Genomic DNA, 18,172 nt, shown 5'->3' with positions numbered 1-18,172 from the left:
TGTAATGACCTGCATTATATATTCTTTAATCTGCCCTGCTATAATGAAAAAAACACTACCATAATGCTCAAAATTATCTGAAATAGTATAGTGTCAACAAAGAATTATCAAACACATTTAATTTCACTAAATGGTATGTTGGCTCAAACTAAATGTTATGTTTACTTGCCTGTAAAATGGAAGTATTTTGGGGATTCATTCTTTCCTTCCTTAAAGTCACTCAACATTTATTAACTGCTATGATGTATGCCAGGCACCATAACAGATACTAAAGATACAGCTATATCCTCTTAGAACTTTAATCCACTGAGATATTAAATGTTTAGAGAGAAATCAATGAAAATGCAAGCCATGTGGCATAGGAGAAAAAGCACGAGTGTCAGAGTTAGACAAAGATTTAAAAGCTGCCACTGAAATTTGCTGGCTATGTGACCTTGATGAGTTATTTAACCATTCTGAGCCTCTGTTTCCTAATTTATAATATGGGCATATTACCCACCTTGTAACGGTCTCTTTAAAAATAACTATAAAAATGGAATAGCTAGGATAATGTGTTAACCCTAAGAAGAGTGCCTAGCACATGGTAGGTGCTTAATGGATGGTAGCTATTACCATTAATTATAATTGTTTGCTCTACAGACTTTAGACCATTAGATATTGTTACAATGCTGCAAGGGAACTCTTTTAATTCCTTTAATGCTCTGTTTTTAACAGATTCTTGGCTTTTTACAAGATCTCAGAGGTAGATTAGTTCAATTTAGTTTATCAGTTATGAGCGTCCCTTCTGCAATGTGTTAACCAGTCTGTTCAGACACTAAGGGATAGTAGGGGAGACTTACTTCTACCTAGAGCAGTTCCCTTTCTAAACACCTAATTATGATCAAGTTTTTCTTCAAATTGTGCGGAAACCATTTCACTTCCACACATTGGTCCTAGTTTTATCCCACACAAAATGTCTAATTGCTCTCTCATAATTCCCACCCCACCCCAAAAGTAGGAGGGGAATGGCATCACATTCCTCAGTCATCTCTTGCCTCTAGGTTGACCTTTAACACCAGGTATAACAGTCACCTTCTTTGTATTTGATACAGCTGGCAATGTCGCCCATAAAATGAGCAGTATGGAACTATGACCTACTCTGTCCTCTGTATCATTAAGGCAACCTAAGATGGCATTTACTTTTTTTGGCAACCACCAATAACCTATTTGAGCTTAGTATTACAGGACTCTTCACAAATAATACTATTAGAGTCAGGTTCTTACGGCAGGTGCAGAACTTGACTGCCTTAGATTTCATCTCCAGAGGTTTGGCCCATTGTTCTAATTTGCCAACCTTTTTGTGGGTGCTGCTCTGTCATTTCTCATGCTGGGTTTCCCTTCCCAGTTCTTACCATCCAGGTTATTTGCCGTATTAAGGGCATGAAGCATCTGTTCACACCACTGGGTAAATCCATCTTGGGCTTTATTTACTCCCTGAAAGAGCTTCAGCAACTTTTCTTCTTCTTCTACTTTCTTATTCTGCCGGTTAGACACACCTACGGATTTACTAAAGCAAAACAATAGGGAGGTATTATAGTCCCAGAAATTGTTACTCTATGATTATACTGCAACATCATAAATAGATAATATCTTTGTAACACTGGGTGGCTGTGTAGTTCAATAATTGGTTCCAAAAAAAGAAAGAAAGAAATAAATATGTTGATTGGATATTCCCTTAAAATCTAGTATCAGTTAATGTACCCCAGTTTGTGAATATAGAGCTTCTATTTAGAAAAAAATGATGGAATTTTTCTGTCCTTAGCTGTTTAATTTTACTAAGCCTCAGTTTCTTCATCTGCAAAATAATATTAAAACTTTTTTGAGTTATCATAAGTAATAAAGCTATTGCATGAAAGGCCCAAAACATAGTGCCTGGCAAAAATGCTCAATAATTTAACAGGTATTTATTGTCCTTTTCATAACATACATCAATCAAGAAGAAACAATCTGACAAAACTACCATTTATTAAGTAGTTACCATGTGCCAGGCACTTTACTACTTCATGTTTACTCAATCTTCACAAGTACACTCGTGAAGTTGTTATTATCATCTTCTTTTTACTGATGAGGGAACTGAGGCTCAAAGAGGTTCCCTCTTCCCAAGGTCACAGTTCTAATAAGTGGTAGCACTGGGATTTGATACATATTTAAAACCAAAACCTATGCTCATTCAACAACATTGGGGTGTACTGAAGAAAGAAAGATGAAAATGAAATGTAACATAAAAATAAATTGGTTTAAGGTCATTACAGAGACATTTCTAACATTCAATATAGTGTAAATAACTTAAAAATATAAATTTAGAAAAAATGCTAAGATGTCTAGAAAATACCTTATAGAATTATTCATTAATAACAACATATACTAATATTTTTAAGAAGTTTCCCTGTGATAGGCAATGGATTAAGTGCTCAGAAGGAACCCCTAGAAATAACACAAATGTGTTTTTATGAGGAAGCAATAGCTGCAATAATGACTACACGTGCTGAACACATGAAAACAATTAGCAAAAATTAAATAATTACCTTTGCCTGCCCACTCAACATCCAATTTCCCCTACCCCCGCCTACCAACCAACCAAGGTACAACCAAGGTGTGATCATGTTGAGCCCTACCTGAGACTGGCATTTTTGTTTTTATTTGTTGAATTCCTAGGTCCCACCTCTTTCACTGCATCATCCCAGAATCCCATGTTAGAGTTTTTAGTGTCAGCATTACTCCAAATACTACTGACTAGGTCAGATGCCCACTGGTTAGGAGGACCAGTATTTATAGAGCCCCAAACAGAATTCCCAATGCTGGTGTGCAGGTTGGAATGCTGTTAAAGAAAAAGAGAAAAATGATTATGATTTATAATTAAAAAGATAGTCTACCATAGTCAGAAGAAATCACAAAACACCAGTTCACACACTAATGGCTTAGGAAAATGAACACACCGTATTATTTCGGGCTCTGTTTGGTTGCTGGTGCTGCTGTTGCTGCTGCTGCTGCTTTTGCATCTGCCTGGCCTCCTCCTGCTGGATCTCCAGAAGAGATTTCGTGGTACCTGCAGGCTTGCTGACATTGCCCCAACCTGAGAGTTTCTGCTGTTGCTGCTGTTGCTGCTGCTGGAGAGCTTTCATCAACTCCCTCTGCTGGCGCCTTTGCTGTGCATAAGAACAGAAGCTAACTCAGGATTTCTGTTTTTAGATAGTAGTTATAAATGTCCAACTGTCCACACTAAATGGAATACAAATACATAGTAGCTACATAAAATTAACTTGACAGGTTTCATTCTTTTGCTTCAAATAAAGAAGTAACTGGGGGCATGTGTCATTTTAAGGTGGCTCAGAAGTGGCCCGGAGGAGCCAGTGCCTCCACTTGAGGAGCTAGGGACCGAACCAGGAGCCATGCCATGCTGGGAGAAACCTCTTCAGCCTCCCCATCCCCCACCCACCCACACACAGCCGCCACCAATAGCTCCAGGGTGGACGCCTTTTGCTGAGGACGCTGGTCACCTGGGACAAGGGTTTTGTCACCTTAAATGGTTTTGAACCAATGAAGCTGTATTCCTTAAAAAGACAGCCCACCATGTGAACTATAGAGCTTGTAGACAGACTTATATTGGGTTCATAGTGGCATAATGCATGCAGACTCCTGCGAGGTCCCCTAGGTTCTTAGGGGACTGCTTTGCCATTTGAATCTGAGAGTTGCAAAGTTTCATAAAGAATGGCCCTTGTGGATAAGCACAAAGTCAAGAGACACCACTTGGACAGAATGTGCAAAGAGATAGTGGTGCTGCAGCTTGCTCAGGTGGTGCATGACCTGCTTGTATCTGCCCCCAGATCATGAACGGCCCCTTGCACCCCCGCCCCCTGGTGGTGCTGCTGGACAGCTGTGACTGCACAGTGGAGATGCCGATCCCGAAGGACCTGGCCACCATGGCCTTCCATGACGCCCAGTCTACTCAAGAGAGCCACAAAAAGGTGTTAAACGAGGCCATGGACACCATGATGTACCACACCATCACCCTCACCAGGGAGGACCTGGAGAAGTTCAAGGCCCTGAGAGTGATCATGCGAATAGGCAGTGGCTATGACAACATGGACATCAAGGCTGCCGGCGAGCTCAGGATCACCGTATGCAATATCCCATCCGCAACAGTGGAAGAGATGGCCAATTCTACCATCTGCCACATTCTCAACCTGCACCAGAGAAACATGTGGCTGTACAAGGCGCTGGGGGAGGACATGCGGATAAAGAGCGTAGAACAGATCTGAGAGGTGCCTCAGGAGCAGCACGCATCCTCAGGGAGATGCTGGGCCTCATGGGCTTTGGTCGCATGGGACAGGCAGTTGTTGTTCAAGCCAAGGCCTTTAGATTCAGCATATTTTATGACCCCTACTTGCAGGATGGGATAGAGCAGTCCCTAGGCATGCAGAGGGTCTACACCCTGCTGAATCAGAGCGACTGTGTCTCCTTGCACTGCAATCTCAATGAACATAACCACCACCTCATCAATGACTTTACTATAAAGCAGATGAGGCAAGGAGCATTCCTTGTGAATGTGTCCCCGTGGCAGCCTGGTGGATGAGAAAGCCTTAGCCCAGGCCCTCAAGGAGGGCAGGATACAAGGGGCGGCCCTCGACGTTTATGAACTGGAGCCCTTTAGCTTTGCTAAGGGTCCACCGAAGGATGCACCAAACCTCATCTGTACTCCCCACACGGCCTGGTACAGTGAGCAGGCCTCAAGATGAGAGAAGCTGCTGCCAAGGAGATAGGCCGGGCAATCACAGGTCACATCCCAGAAAGTTTATAAAACTGTGTGAACAAGGAATTCTTTGCCACGTCAGCTCCTTGGTCAGTAATAGACCAACAAGCAATTCATCCTGAGCTCAATGGTACCACATACAGATACCCACCAGGCATCTTGGGCATGGTTCCAGGAGGACTGCCTATAGCCATGGAAAGGATCACTAGAGGCATCCCTGTGACTCACAGCCTCCCTACAGTGGCACACCCTTCCCAAGGGCTCTCTCCCAAACAGCCCACAAAACACGGGGACAATAAAGAGCACCCCAATAAGCAGTAGCAGAGGATGCCGAGGCCGGAAGGTAATCATTCAAATAAACTTGGGACCAAGAGACAGTGAAAACTAGATGAACCAAGAAAAAAGGAATTTGATGGTCTTTTTAACTGATTTGGACATAATACATCATTGATGTTGCAGTATTAAAACCACAAGAGCTATAAAACTAAAGATGTCTGCTTAAGGAAGCGCTCAAAGACTAGGATGTGATTTATTAACAACCAACTTCTGTTATTGTGTCTTAAGTTTTTCATCTGTGCGGTCCCAAGCACCCTGCTCTAGAATGTTGAATCAGGAGTTCCAAACATCAAAATAAGAATTAAGAGGAAATCCCCATCCTGTGACTCTAGTCACTTTGGTCTACTGGGGCAGGTTACCTCTTTTTGCTAACAGGAAGATTAAAACTACAGAAGAGGGAGAAACTGTCTGCCTATATTAAGACATCTGCAGGCATAGGACTGAAGAGAGTACAGGCTTCTGTAGAAAGAAGTGTCTCTTTCACACCTGAACTGCACAGTAAGCGGGCAAGTTAGTTATACAGTCAGTAATACCCGCTGATGATGAAAAAAAAAAAAGGTATTAAGTTTCACAAGCTGTTTGCACTCAAATATATTTTCTCAGTTTCAGATCCTCAGCTACTTTATTGAGTGGAAAGTCTTGAACTAAAATGTTCAAGAATAATGTTGCATTTCCTTATGTCTCAGGAAACACTTTTTTATGGTAACTTGTCAGATTGTGAACAAACCCACTTTTCTAGACATTGATAAAGTCTTCTCTTTACTTGATATATTTTAACAAATCCTATTAGATGTGTATCAACTAGTTACATGTTCTATTCATAGTCTTTTGTGAATCATTGCCTTTTTGTTTAAAAAGATGGCCTATTTTGAGCCTTTGTATAGGTACATTCCTGTTTTTGTGACAAAAGAAAAACTTTAAAATTGTCCCAAACTGGGGTGATGCCTGTGGCTCAAAGGGGTAGGGCGCCAGCCCCGTATGTCGGAGGTGGCAGGTTCAAACCCAGCCCCGGCTAAAAACTGCCAAAAAAAAAAAAAAAAAAAAAAAAAAAACCAAACAAACAAAAAAAAACTGTCCCAAACAGAAAAATAACGGCTATCAGAAGTATGTTTTGTTTTAGTGTGAGTTACCATTACTGTATTTGTTTATTGTAAAGGTGGACATTTAGCATTCAGTGCAGTTTTCAATAAAAAGTAATTAAAATTTAAAAACAAAATGTAACTGGGTATAACTGTTCATGCTTGTAATCCTTGCACTTTATGAGACTGAAGTAGGAGAATCACTTGAGGCCCAGGTATTTGAGGCTGCAGTGAGCTATGACTGCACTGTACTCCAGCCTGGGTGACCCCATCTCCAAAAATAGTATTTTTTTTTTTTTTAACCATAAAAAACATTTATTGCTCTTGTTAATTTTCAACATTACCAATACAAAGGGTGATACGATTCTGTAGTTCTCAGAAACATTTTCAAGCTGATTTTCAGTATTATCAGCAATCACATCTGTTATCCTAGCTTGCAAATTTTCTAAAGATGACTTGGTTGAACATGAGCTTTCACATGTCCCCATAAACTCAATGGAGATTTGGCAAATGTGGAGGCCAGGAAAATGGTCCACCTTTTCCAATCCATCTCTTAGGGAATTTCTAATGTAGGAACTGTGGGCGGCGCCTGTGGCTCAGTCAGTAAGGCGCCGGCCCCACATACCGAGAGTGGCGGGTTCAAACCCAGCCCTGGCCAAACTGCAACCAAAAAATAGCCGGGGGTTGTGGCGGGCGCCTGTAGTCCCAGGTACTTGGGAGGCTGAGGCAAGAGAATTGCTTAAGCCCAGGAGTTGGAGGTTGCTGTGAGCTATGTGAGGCCATGGCACTCTACCGAGGGCCATAAAGTGAGACTGTCTCTACAAAAAAAAAATAAAATAAAATAAACTGTCTAACATGCAAAGCAATGCAACAAGAAGTATCATCTTGTTGGAACATTATATTCTGTATCAGTCCTAATTCTTCAAGCTAAGGAATAAATAATTTTGCAGCATTTCTAAATAGCTATCACCATTAACACCCCCTTCAAAATAGAAGGGTCCTATGACTGATTTTTGCCCGAAACACACTACACATTAACTTTGGGAGAATCTCTTTCATGTTCAACAGACTCATGTGGATTTTCAGTTCCCCAAATATGACAATTATGCCTGTTGACTCTGCCACTAATGAGGAATGTTGCTTCATTGGAGATCATCAAATTACTCAAAAATGCATCATTGCTAAGTTTTTCATTGAACTGATGACAGAGGGCGGCACCTGTGGCTCAAAGGGGAAGGGCACCAGTCCCATATGCCGGAGGTGGCGGGCTCAAACCCAGCCCCGGCCAAAACCCACAATAAATAAATAAATATCCATTAAAAAAAAAAAAAAAAAAACAAAAAGAAACAAAGAACTGGTGACAGAAAGCTGTGTATGATAATCCTCTTTCTAACATTTGATGCACTTGAATTTTATATGCTTTCATGTGAAGTCTTGCCCGCAGAATCTTCTTGTACAGCAGAATTTGGAAGCCTCAGTTCTAGGGATTCCTGTCTTAATGACTTTCTTGGATTTGCCTGAATGGTTTCTTCTACAGATGCTACAGTTCCTTCACTAATACGTGGCCTACCAGACCATGGCGTATCATTGACAGAGCCTGTTTCTTTAAATTTGTCCTTCCTTCTTGTAATGAGTTCTAAAACTTCTTTGGACAGCAGCGGCAGATTTTAGTTCAACCAAAGAACACAGTTTTCTATTCTCTTCTAGTGAAGCCATAGGTCCATGATTAAAGTCAAACTATTTCAAATTGCGTAAGAACTTTATGGACACCCTGTACAATTCTTTCCTCAGGAGTTAATGGAATCATTAGCAAATTCTCAGGAGTTAATGGAATCATTAAGCAAATTCCCAGGAGTTATTGTAATCATTAGCTTATTCTCAGGAGTTAATGGAATCATTAGCAAATTCAGACCACAAACGGAACAATTGCGAATCACTTTCCAAAAGCCAAAAATAGTATTTTTAAAAGCTCAATAGGACTGAAAAATAAAATTGAGGAAATTCCCCATCAAAAAGATAAAAAGAAAAAACATGCAAATGACAAGAATTCAAGAAAAACAGGATAGCTATGAAGCAAGCCAAGAGTATCCAGACTGGAACAGGTTTCAGGGTCCAAGAAAGGCATGCATCCTGGGATAAAAAAATGTGGCATGTTATGCCTTTGAAGGGTACAAGAAGACTCAAAAGGTTCAAAGAAAATAAATCAAATGAAATATTAACTTCTGGTAAACAAAAAGATGATTACCACCATTTTTTTTCCCTGAGGCAGAGTCTTACTCTGGGACCCTGTTTGCCATGGTGACAGACTACCCAGCAACCTCAAACTCTGAGGCTCAAGCGATTCTCTTGCCTCATCCTCCCAAGTAGCCAGGACTATAAGTACCTGCCACTATACGTAGCTAATTTTTCTACTTTTAGTAGGGACAGGGGTCTCACTCTTGCTCAGGGTGGTCTTGAACTCCTGAGCTCGAGCAATCAGATTGCTAGGATAACAGAGTGAGTTTCCGCATTCAGCCAATTATTTTTCATTCAGAAGAAATCTTTTTGCAAAATGAAGGCAAGAAATAAGTTAATTTTCAAGGCAAAGAAACATTTTAACCTACTGGATGACAACAAGCACACTACATGACAAATCTGTATAGATAATTCCGAACATTTCTCTCTGTGTGTCCACAGACTTCTCATTTCAGTGAACCACACAACCCAGATACAAAAATGACAACTTACATTATCAAACAAACTGACAGCTCTCCCTCAAATCATATCCACATATAGCATGTTCTTTAAGGCTTTACTATACATATTACGTCACCTTTTCAGAGAGGACTGCCCAGACCATACTACCTAAAACTAGACAATCACTCAAACCATCACCAACATTCTCACCAACCCTTGGTTCCCATGTATTTTTCTCTCTGGCACTCATCACCCTCTAATATGCTATCTCTCCTCAACTAGAGGGCAACCTTCATGAATGCAGAGAATTTTGTCTGTTTTGGATTCCCCTATAACCCCAGACAATAGCTGAGTAGGCACTCAGTAAGTATGTGTTAAATAAATGACTAAATGAGGCACTTTGGCTCGGCGCCTATAGCTCAGTGGCTAGGGCGCCAGCCACATACACTGAAGGTGGCAGGTTCAAGACCACCCCAGGCCTGCCAAACAGCAATGACAGCTTACAACCAAAAAACAGCCAGGCGTTGTGGTGGGCGCTATAGTCCCAGTTACTTGGGAGGCTTAAGCAATTCTTTCTCCAAGAGTTTGAGGTTGCTGTGAGCTGGGATGCCACAGCACTCTACTGAGGTGACAAAGTGAGACTCTGTCTCAAAAATAAATAAATAAGGCACTTAATTTAAGGCATGTTCTTCTCATCCCCCTTTTCACTTTGGTTTTTTTTTAAAACAGAGTCTCTCACTTTGTTGTCCAGGCTAGAGTGCCATGGTGTCAGCCTAACTCACAGCAACCTTAGATTCCTGGGTACAAGGGATCCTCCTGGCTGGGCATGATGGCTCACACCTGTAATTCTAACATTGTAGGAGGCTGATGGGTGGACTGAGCAACAGTGAGACCCATCTCTACTAAAAATAGAAAAACTAATTGGGTATGGTGGCACATGCTTATAGTCCTAGCGACTTGAAAGGCTGAGGCAAATGGATTACCCAAGCCCAAGAGTTTGAGGTTGCTGTGAGCTATGATGCCATGGCACTCTACCCAGAGTGACAAAGTGAGACTCTGTCTCAAAAGGGGGTTGAGGGGGAGGGGATCAATCTTCTTGCCTTAGCCTCCCAAGCAGCTGAAACTACAGGTACCCACCACAACACTCAGCTAATTTTTCTGTATTTAGTAGAGATGGGTTCTCGCTCTTGCTCAGACTAGTCTCAAACTCCCGAGCTCAAGGAATCTGCCCGCCTCGGCCTCCCAGAGTGCTAGGATTATAGACATGAGCCACTGCACCCAGCCTTTTTCACTTTTTTACCCTTCTTACCCTACGGTGAACTACAGGATATAGACTTACATGAAGAGGTACTTTATTTCTATCATATTTTAAGCTTTTGTAGGCTACTCAGGGAACCCAATATGTTTAGAGAAACATATATCCTGTATTCTAAATATAATGTTTACAAAAGGATATTTGAGTAAAACTCACCCACAATTTTGAACTCATGAACTTTATTAGCTATTCTTCAAAGCTTGGCCAGCAAAATGTTTAAGGAAACTAATATTTATGTTATCTAATCTTAATGTTATTTCTATTAGATCATTCATCTTTGCTAAGGTGACCAAATTATGAGCTAAAGAGTTTAATAATGAACATCCGATTCAGACACACATCAATTCTAACAGTAACTATTTTCAGTAACCACTAATGCACAGTAAATATTCTAGAACACTGTTCAACTGGACCACTTTTATTTTAAAAATTTACCTCTTCTCGAAGCTGCCGTTCCCGTTCTTCTTCCAGTTTTTGAATTTCAGCCAGCGATAGTGTGGCCTGAGACTGACATGCTGTTGCATTGGACTGCTGGCCCCATGTTGAAGAAGAGGGAAGCTAACAAAAAAAGGGAGTAGAAGAGTTCATGAGGAAGTATGGACAGGAAACGAAGAGGCAATAATGCATTACGTATAGCCAGGTTTCTCTCAACTCCACTTGTAACATTCAATTCAAATCTTCATTCCTTTTACATGCTGGTCTCTTAGTTGGTTTACTTCTTTTGCTTAGGTTTTTATCACTGCTCCATCCCTAAGTTTATTTTAAAGAAACTCAAAATATACCCATACACTTATATGTGATCATCCATTTTTCACATCTAGCACTGACATATACAGCCATAAAGAGAAAGGCGTAAAAAGAATCACTAAATTGGCTTGAGGATTCTTAATCCTCAAGAAGGTAACAAAGGATAATATGCTACTGTCCAGCGAAAGAGTGAAGGACATTTCTGAAGGGAAAGCTGAGAGAGGACCTACTGGGAGATGCCAGCATAGCTCTCACTCAGTCTTTTATGAAAAAGATTCACTGCAAGTTACCAGGCTATAGCTTCCAGTCATGAACATTAAGCCGTTTTAATTTCCATTTTCATACCCCCTAAAATAGAGTATAAATATCTGTGTCCTACACACTTTAAAGATTCCAGAGCCTGGGGTGGCACCTGTGGCTCAAGGAGTGGGGCGCCGGTCCCATATGCCGGAGGTGGCGGGTTCAAACCCAGCCCTGGCCAAAAACCACAAAAAAAAAAAAAAAAAGATTCCAGAGCCTGGTTATTAGATCTCAGAGAATCTCTTGCTCCTATTCATCAGGATATATTTCAATTTTGAGGCATCTAATGACTCACACACACACAACAAAAAAAATCTAACTTAACTAGACTTAAAATATGTTCAATGAAAACACATGAGCATAGATCAAAACAAACAGTACCCTAAAAGAATGGATCTAATATCAAAATCTCTATAAGTAAAACTGACAGGATAGATAAAAAGTACAAAACAGTTTAAATTGTCACTGATATTGCCAAATAGCTCTCCAAATGAATGCCCTTGAAATTACTAAGCATAATCGATCCTTAACACTTTCTGTCCAATAGGACAAAAAAGGGCATTTCTCTCAAACTGTAGCTGTGCTGGGTGGGGGAGGGGTACAGAGAGACGATAACAGAGAAAGGTGTGGGGTAAACAGAGGGAGAGCTAGGTAGGTAAAATTAAACAAAAACCAACCCTTTCCCAAGAAGGTAACAGATCTCAAACCTGGTAACATCACCTGAGGGGACCTACAAAAATGTAGATGGCCCACCACACCTAATCAATCAGAAGATCCACAGGGGGGGCATATTTCTTCAACCCTGATGCAGCCAATAACCACTGATACTGTGTAAAATCCCAGTGGACGTGTTATCTCACTGTAACCAGGAAAGAGTCCTCAGCCCTCTTCAGCAGAACCTCAGTGAACAAAGGAAGAGATGCACTGTCTCCAGAAATTTCCCTCAGGCACCTCTGAGATTCTTCCCATTGCTGAGCCAACCTTATATTCATTCTCCCCCCACTTCCTGTCTCTCTCTATATGTATATGCATATACAGGCACATACCCATATTACACACACACACTCTATGAGAACATACACACACAAAATAAATACTATTTCATGGGTCTCCGATGTCCTTGCCAACCACACCTAAGTCTTCTTCACATAACAGACAGATGCTACAGATAGCTATCAATTTCCTTGTCTTTTTTGTACACAGGAAATAATATCCTGTGGCTCCTGCAACACTGCCTCGTGACATTTTATCCTATACTGTCCTCTCAGATCTAGTGTGTCAATCATAATGACTAGAACAACCTTTTCCCAAATCAGCAAACATGGCACATTCTGTGACCACTGAATGCCTAACACTCTTCAATGATTTAAAAAAAGTACTCTTCTTTTTCTCCCTTGATACTGCTACTTTTCTTTTCAACACTATTTTTGGTTTAAAAAAACAATTACATTCCTCTGTCAGCATAACAACATAAATAATCAGTAGACCTGCCTCCCAGAAAAACTATTTTAAAGTGCCATTTAAAGCCTCTTAAAATCCTCCTAAGAGCACACAGCAAATGAAGAAACTCACGAAAATCTGCTAAAATTCAGTAAGAATAGGAAGAGGTAGTGATACCACTCTCTCCCCCCCTACTACGAGCTCAGTGAGACAGAAACTGCACTGTAGACTGGGGCAAGCAAGACCCAGAACACCCCCTCCCCACAGCCACCAATAGGCAGAATTTCTTCCTGGAAAAAGTACATTAAAAGAGTTTCTCATTTTGGTCCCGGCTACCTCCTCCAGATCTCTTCCCAAAGGAACTGATTTCATTGGCTCCAGACATGGGAGAATAAGGAGATCAAGCCTAAGAATGTTTTCAAAAGCAGTGGAGGCTGGGCACGGTGGCTCACGCCTGTAATCCTACTAGCACTCTGAGAGGCCAAGGCCACTCTGAGCAAGAGTAAGACGCCGTCTACTAAAAACAGAAAAACTAGCCATGCATGGTGGCAGGTGCCTGTAGTCCCAGGTACTTGGGAGGCTGAGGTAAGAAGATCCTTTGAGCCCAAGAGTTTGTGGTTGCTGTAAACTATGACACCAGGGTGACCAAGTGAGACTCTGTCTCCCCCCTCCCCCCCCAAAAAAAGCAGAGGATAGGGTAAAAGGCAACTGGGAGGAAAATGAAAGGTTCACAGGAGATATAGCCTAAACTGTAGGCTCTTCTTCTGAAAGAACTAGTGAAAGGGATAGTTGGAAGGAATCCTCATAGAGTCAGGACAAATACACAGGCCCCAGGAATTACCTCTTCAAAAAAGCCCGAATTTGATTGGATCAGTCTGTGGATGTATAGCCCAGGGCCCATATAAGAACAGAGCAATCAGCTAATAATAGGCAGAGCTTAACAGATGAAGACGGGAAAAGACAAAGAGGTCTCTGTCAAAACACTGTCACCCCAGAGTGACTAGGGGCACACTTAATGCTACATCCCCAGAGGACCAAGAGCTAAGGGTTCATACTGTGGGAGGAGGATAAGATGGTTTAACTTCACTAAAACAACCTATCTAATTACAAAAACAAATAAACAAATAATAACAGTGAGCTGGGGGGGGGTGGGGAGGACCAGGACCCACAACTACTACATTATCAAAAAAGCCCAATTTCCAATAAAAAATTATGAGACATGCCAAGAAACAGGAAGAGTATGACCCATATACTGGGGGGAGGAGGGGAAACAGGAAAGAAATTGCCTGTGGGAAACATTAGAATTAACTGAGATTTCAAAGTATTTTTTTTTTTTTTTGAGACAGAGCCTCAAGCTGTCCCCCTGGGTAGAGTGCCATGGCATCACAGCTCACAGCAACCTCAAACTCCTGGGCTCAAGCGATTCTCCTGCCTCAGCCTCCCAAGTAGCTCGGACTCCAGGCGCCCACCACAACACCTAGCTATTTTTTGGTTGCAGCCATGATTGTTGTTTGGCGGGCCCCAGGCTGGATTCGAACCTGCCAGCTCAGGTATACGTGACTGGTGCCTTAGCCGCTTGAGCCATAGGTGCCAAGCCAGATTTCAAAGTTTTATATTCAGAGAACTAAAGAAGCCATAATTAAAATAATTAAGGAAGGTACGATGACAATGTCACCAAACAAATAATATCAACAAAGAGATAAAAATTATTTTAAAAAGCAACAAAAGGAAATTCTGGAGTTAAAAAGTACAATAGAAATAAAAACTCACTAGAGGTGCACAACAATATAACTGAAATGGCATACTGAAAGAATGGCAAAAGAAAGAAATGGGAAATGTATACATCAATAGAGATTACACAAAGAACAGAGAGGGGAAAAAAGAAAACTGAAGAGAGCCTTACAGAAATAGAGATGCCCTTAAGTTCATCAACACACTTACCTCCAGTGCCCAAAAAAGAAACAGAGAAACCAGCAGAAGACATGATGTATGAAACTTCCCAAATTTATAGAAAAACACTGACCTACACATATGGGAAGCTCCCTGAACTCTGATTAAATACAAAGAGATCCACAAACATATTGTAGTAGAAATGCTAAAAGACAAAAAAATCAAGGAGAAAAATCTTCAAAATGGCTTACCAGGGAAATACTTACAAGGGAAACCCACAAAAATTAACAGCTGACTCCCAATAGACTCCATTAGAAAAAATGGAGGCCAAAGTCCTCAAAAGGCCCACAACCTATGGCTAGTGCCTGTAATCTCAGCACCTTTCAGCACTTTAAAAGGACAAGGTGGCCAGGAGTTTGAGTCCAGCTTGGGCACCATAGCAAAACCTCACCTCTAAACAAGTAAGAAAAATGTGGCTTAGCATAGTGGCACATGCCTGCAGACCCAGTACTTGGAAGGCTAAGGCAGGAGGCTCACTCAAGCCCAGGAGTTCAAGGCTGCAGTGAACTATAATTGTACCCAGCTGGGTAACAGAACAGATTCCATCTCTTAAAAAAACAAAATAAAATCCTCAAAGGAAAAAAAGCAAACAACTGACAACTATAAATTCATCGTCCACTAAAGCTATCTTTCAAAAATAAAGGTGAAAGGCCAGGTATGGTGGTTCATGCCTGTAATCCTAGCACTCTGAGAGGCCAAGGCTGTGGACTGCTTGAGCTCAAGAGTTCCAGACCAGTCTGAGCAACAGCGAGGACTTTTCTACTAAGAAAAAAAAAAACAAAAAAAACACAATTAGCCAGGTATTATGGCTCACGCCTGCAGTCCCAGCTACTTGAGAGGCTGAAGCAGGAGGAATGCTTGAGGGTGCCATGAGCTAGGCTGAGGCCATGGCACTCTAGGCCAGGTAACAAAGCGAGAATGCCTACACTCCTTACCTGTGGACAGTTACTCAGTATTGCTGATTGCTGTTGGGCCAGTTCTCTCCTGCTGGCCCTTCCTATTCATTCTGACTGCCACCAGCATACCCATTATTAGGTTCCCAGTTTTCATTTTCTTCTTTTTTCAAATAATGCTTTGAATCCTCTCAAAACAATTCTTCACATACATCACCTCTTACTGTAATTTTCAACAAGCCCCTATAGCCATCTGCGTTTTAAGCCCACTATTCTAGTTCCATTTATACATCTAAATGTTTCTCTGTGAGCTCTCTGTGGTCAACTGCCTTGTCTCATTTACCTTTGTCTCGGCAGTTCACTGAGTCACATTAAATTTATGAACCAAATAGATTTACATGCTTAGCCTGCCTTGTAGCTCACACTCTATCCTCTTGTGTTTACATCTCTCTTGTTTAAATGTCTAACACAAAATATGTGCATCATGTATTTTATTGATAATGAAAAAATCTAACCAGTAATATTTAATAAAAAAAATATACAGCTCAACTACTACTGATATTGCCAGCATCTACCTAACCAAAAAAGCCAGTGAGCGGTGCCTGGGCTTTTATGGCTGATGTCTGGGCTTTACCTTCATCTGCGCCAGCTGCTGTTGCTGCTGCTGCTGCTGCAACCTCCGGAGAGCCTCTTGCTGCTGCTGCCTCTGGCGCATTAACTCCTTCTGGCGCTGAAGCTCCAGCTCCTTCCTCTTCCGTTCCTCTTCCTCATGCCGAAGTCTAGCTGCCTCCTCTTCCATTCGCAGCCGGTTTTCCTCTAATCGACGCTGGGCTTCTTCTTCTTCCCGGGCCCATTTTGCAGCCTCCTCTTCCTTTCCAGAAGGAAAAATTAAAGAGAGGAAAATTGTGTTAATATTACTTGGGCGGGCTCAGCGCCTATAGCTCAGCAGCTAGAGCGCCAGCCACATACACTGGAGCTGGCGGGTTCGGATCCAGTCTGGGGCTGCCAAACAACAATGACAACTACAACCAAAAAATAGCTTGGCATTGTGGCAAGCGCCTGCAGTCCCCGCTGCTTGGGAGGCTGAGACAAGAGAATTGCTTGTGCCCAAGAGTTGGAGGTTGCTATGAGCTGTGATGCCATGGCACTCTACCCAGGGTGACAGCTCAAAGCTCTGTCTCAAAAAAATAAAATAAAATAAAATAAAAAATACTTGGAGGAAAAGAATCTGAATCACATTCGAAGTTGTCTGCTGAATGTCAAAAATAAAAGAGAAAGCAGGAACTATTTATGATGACAAAATGTAGAACTAAGTTTTCTTTTAAAATATAATTACAATAGCCCACAAAGGCACGCTTCCAGGACATATTTTTTTTAAAGAGATAGGGTCTTACTATACTGCCTTCCTGGTACCTGGGGCTACAGGCACATGCCACTGCACCCTAGAACACAATTTTAATTAATTATATGACTGCCACTTTAAACATCTGTAGCAAAAGTCCTGATCTCCAAGTAGCTCACCACTAACTGCAAGAAAGTATCCTGGAAAATACAAACAAGCTTTTCAGGGTCCTGAGTGCTAAGAGCTACCAAGAATACTGATTACCACAAAAGCATTAGCCAGCTCTGGAACCAAAGCAACTTTACAAGATTACTTAATTGCATCCCTGGTGTTTGCTCATTGTGGCCATAGGCCCACAGGTCCTTGGGAACACCTCTCTCTGACCAAGCCTTCACCACCTACTACTATTTCCCTCATTTGAGCTCATTTACCTTCTGCTTTCTTCCCACAAAACTGTTTCATTGTGCCCTCCAGAATTCTAGTTTCCCCCTCACCTTTGCTGCTGAGCCTCAACCCTATCTTACCAGATGACACATTTCCCCCTTCATTTTCCAAACATAGGTCAGATGTCGGCTCCTCTAAGAGAACTTCCCTAGCCCTTATGAAGTCAACTGCACCTCTGCCTTTTGATTATGCCCAACTACCCCTTGTCCTCATCTCTTTATTAGTTCCTAGTCGACTCGTAGCACCTCCTGTTTCTACCTATCTAACAGTCACTCCTTTCAGGCTTCTTCCTTGTAGACAGAGCCTGCTACCATATCACAGATTTAAAATTTTACGTTTTGACTATAACTATGAGGTTAGAGGAAAGGTGTGGCTGCTTCTAAAAAAGACAAGCAACAGATTACAAACACTGATGACACAACAGACAAAACAAAAAACCTGAGTAGCCATATAACACACAAAAATTGAACTTAATAAAAAGCCTTTCCACAAAGAAAGTTCTAGGACCAAATGGTTTCAATGATGAACTCTGTCAAATACAAGTACAACTTGGAGATACAGTCCCAGACCACTGCAATAATGCAAGTCACACAAATTTCTTGGTTTTCTAGGACAATATAAAGTTATGTTTATAACACCTGTGGTCTATTACCTATACAATAGCATTATGTCTTTAAAAAAAAAAAAAGCAATGTATATACCTTATTTAAAAAATACTTTACTGCCAGGCACAATGGCTCACACCTGTAATCCCAGCATTTTCGGAGGCTGAGATGGGAGGGTTGCTTGAGCCCAGGAGTTTGAGGTTGCAGTGAGCTATGATGACGCTACTGCACTCTAGTCGGGGCAACAGAGCAAGAG

At 41.5% G+C, this 18,172-nt stretch overlaps 1 protein-coding gene and 1 pseudogene across 5 annotated transcripts in view; one reads left to right on the top strand and one right to left on the bottom strand.

The window, feature by feature from the left end:
• Positions 1 to 18,172, bottom strand: part of GIGYF2 (GRB10 interacting GYF protein 2) — a 136,688-nt gene that overhangs the window by 9,171 nt on the left and 109,345 nt on the right. For all 5 annotated transcript variants that reach the window (XM_053598312.1, XM_053598316.1, XM_053598315.1 and 2 more), the window contains exons 23-27: positions 16,160 to 16,396; positions 10,631 to 10,753; positions 2,976 to 3,185; positions 2,655 to 2,857; positions 1,392 to 1,546 (exon numbers count right to left, since the gene is read on the bottom strand). In XM_053598312.1, the coding sequence (XP_053454287.1) occupies positions 1,392 to 1,546; positions 2,655 to 2,857; positions 2,976 to 3,185; positions 10,631 to 10,753; positions 16,160 to 16,396 (928 nt within the window). The remainder of the gene's footprint in view (positions 1 to 1,391; positions 1,547 to 2,654; positions 2,858 to 2,975; positions 3,186 to 10,630; positions 10,754 to 16,159; positions 16,397 to 18,172) is intronic.
• LOC128590850 (C-terminal-binding protein 2-like) lies at positions 3,572 to 5,110 on the top strand (annotated as a pseudogene).

This window comes from Nycticebus coucang, chromosome 7 (genome assembly GCF_027406575.1).
Source record: "Nycticebus coucang isolate mNycCou1 chromosome 7, mNycCou1.pri, whole genome shotgun sequence".
In the NCBI taxonomy this organism is placed as follows: Eukaryota; Metazoa; Chordata; class Mammalia; order Primates; family Lorisidae; genus Nycticebus; species Nycticebus coucang.
Note: the sequence above shows the minus strand (reverse complement) of the source record. Positions and strands in the feature narration are given on the sequence as shown.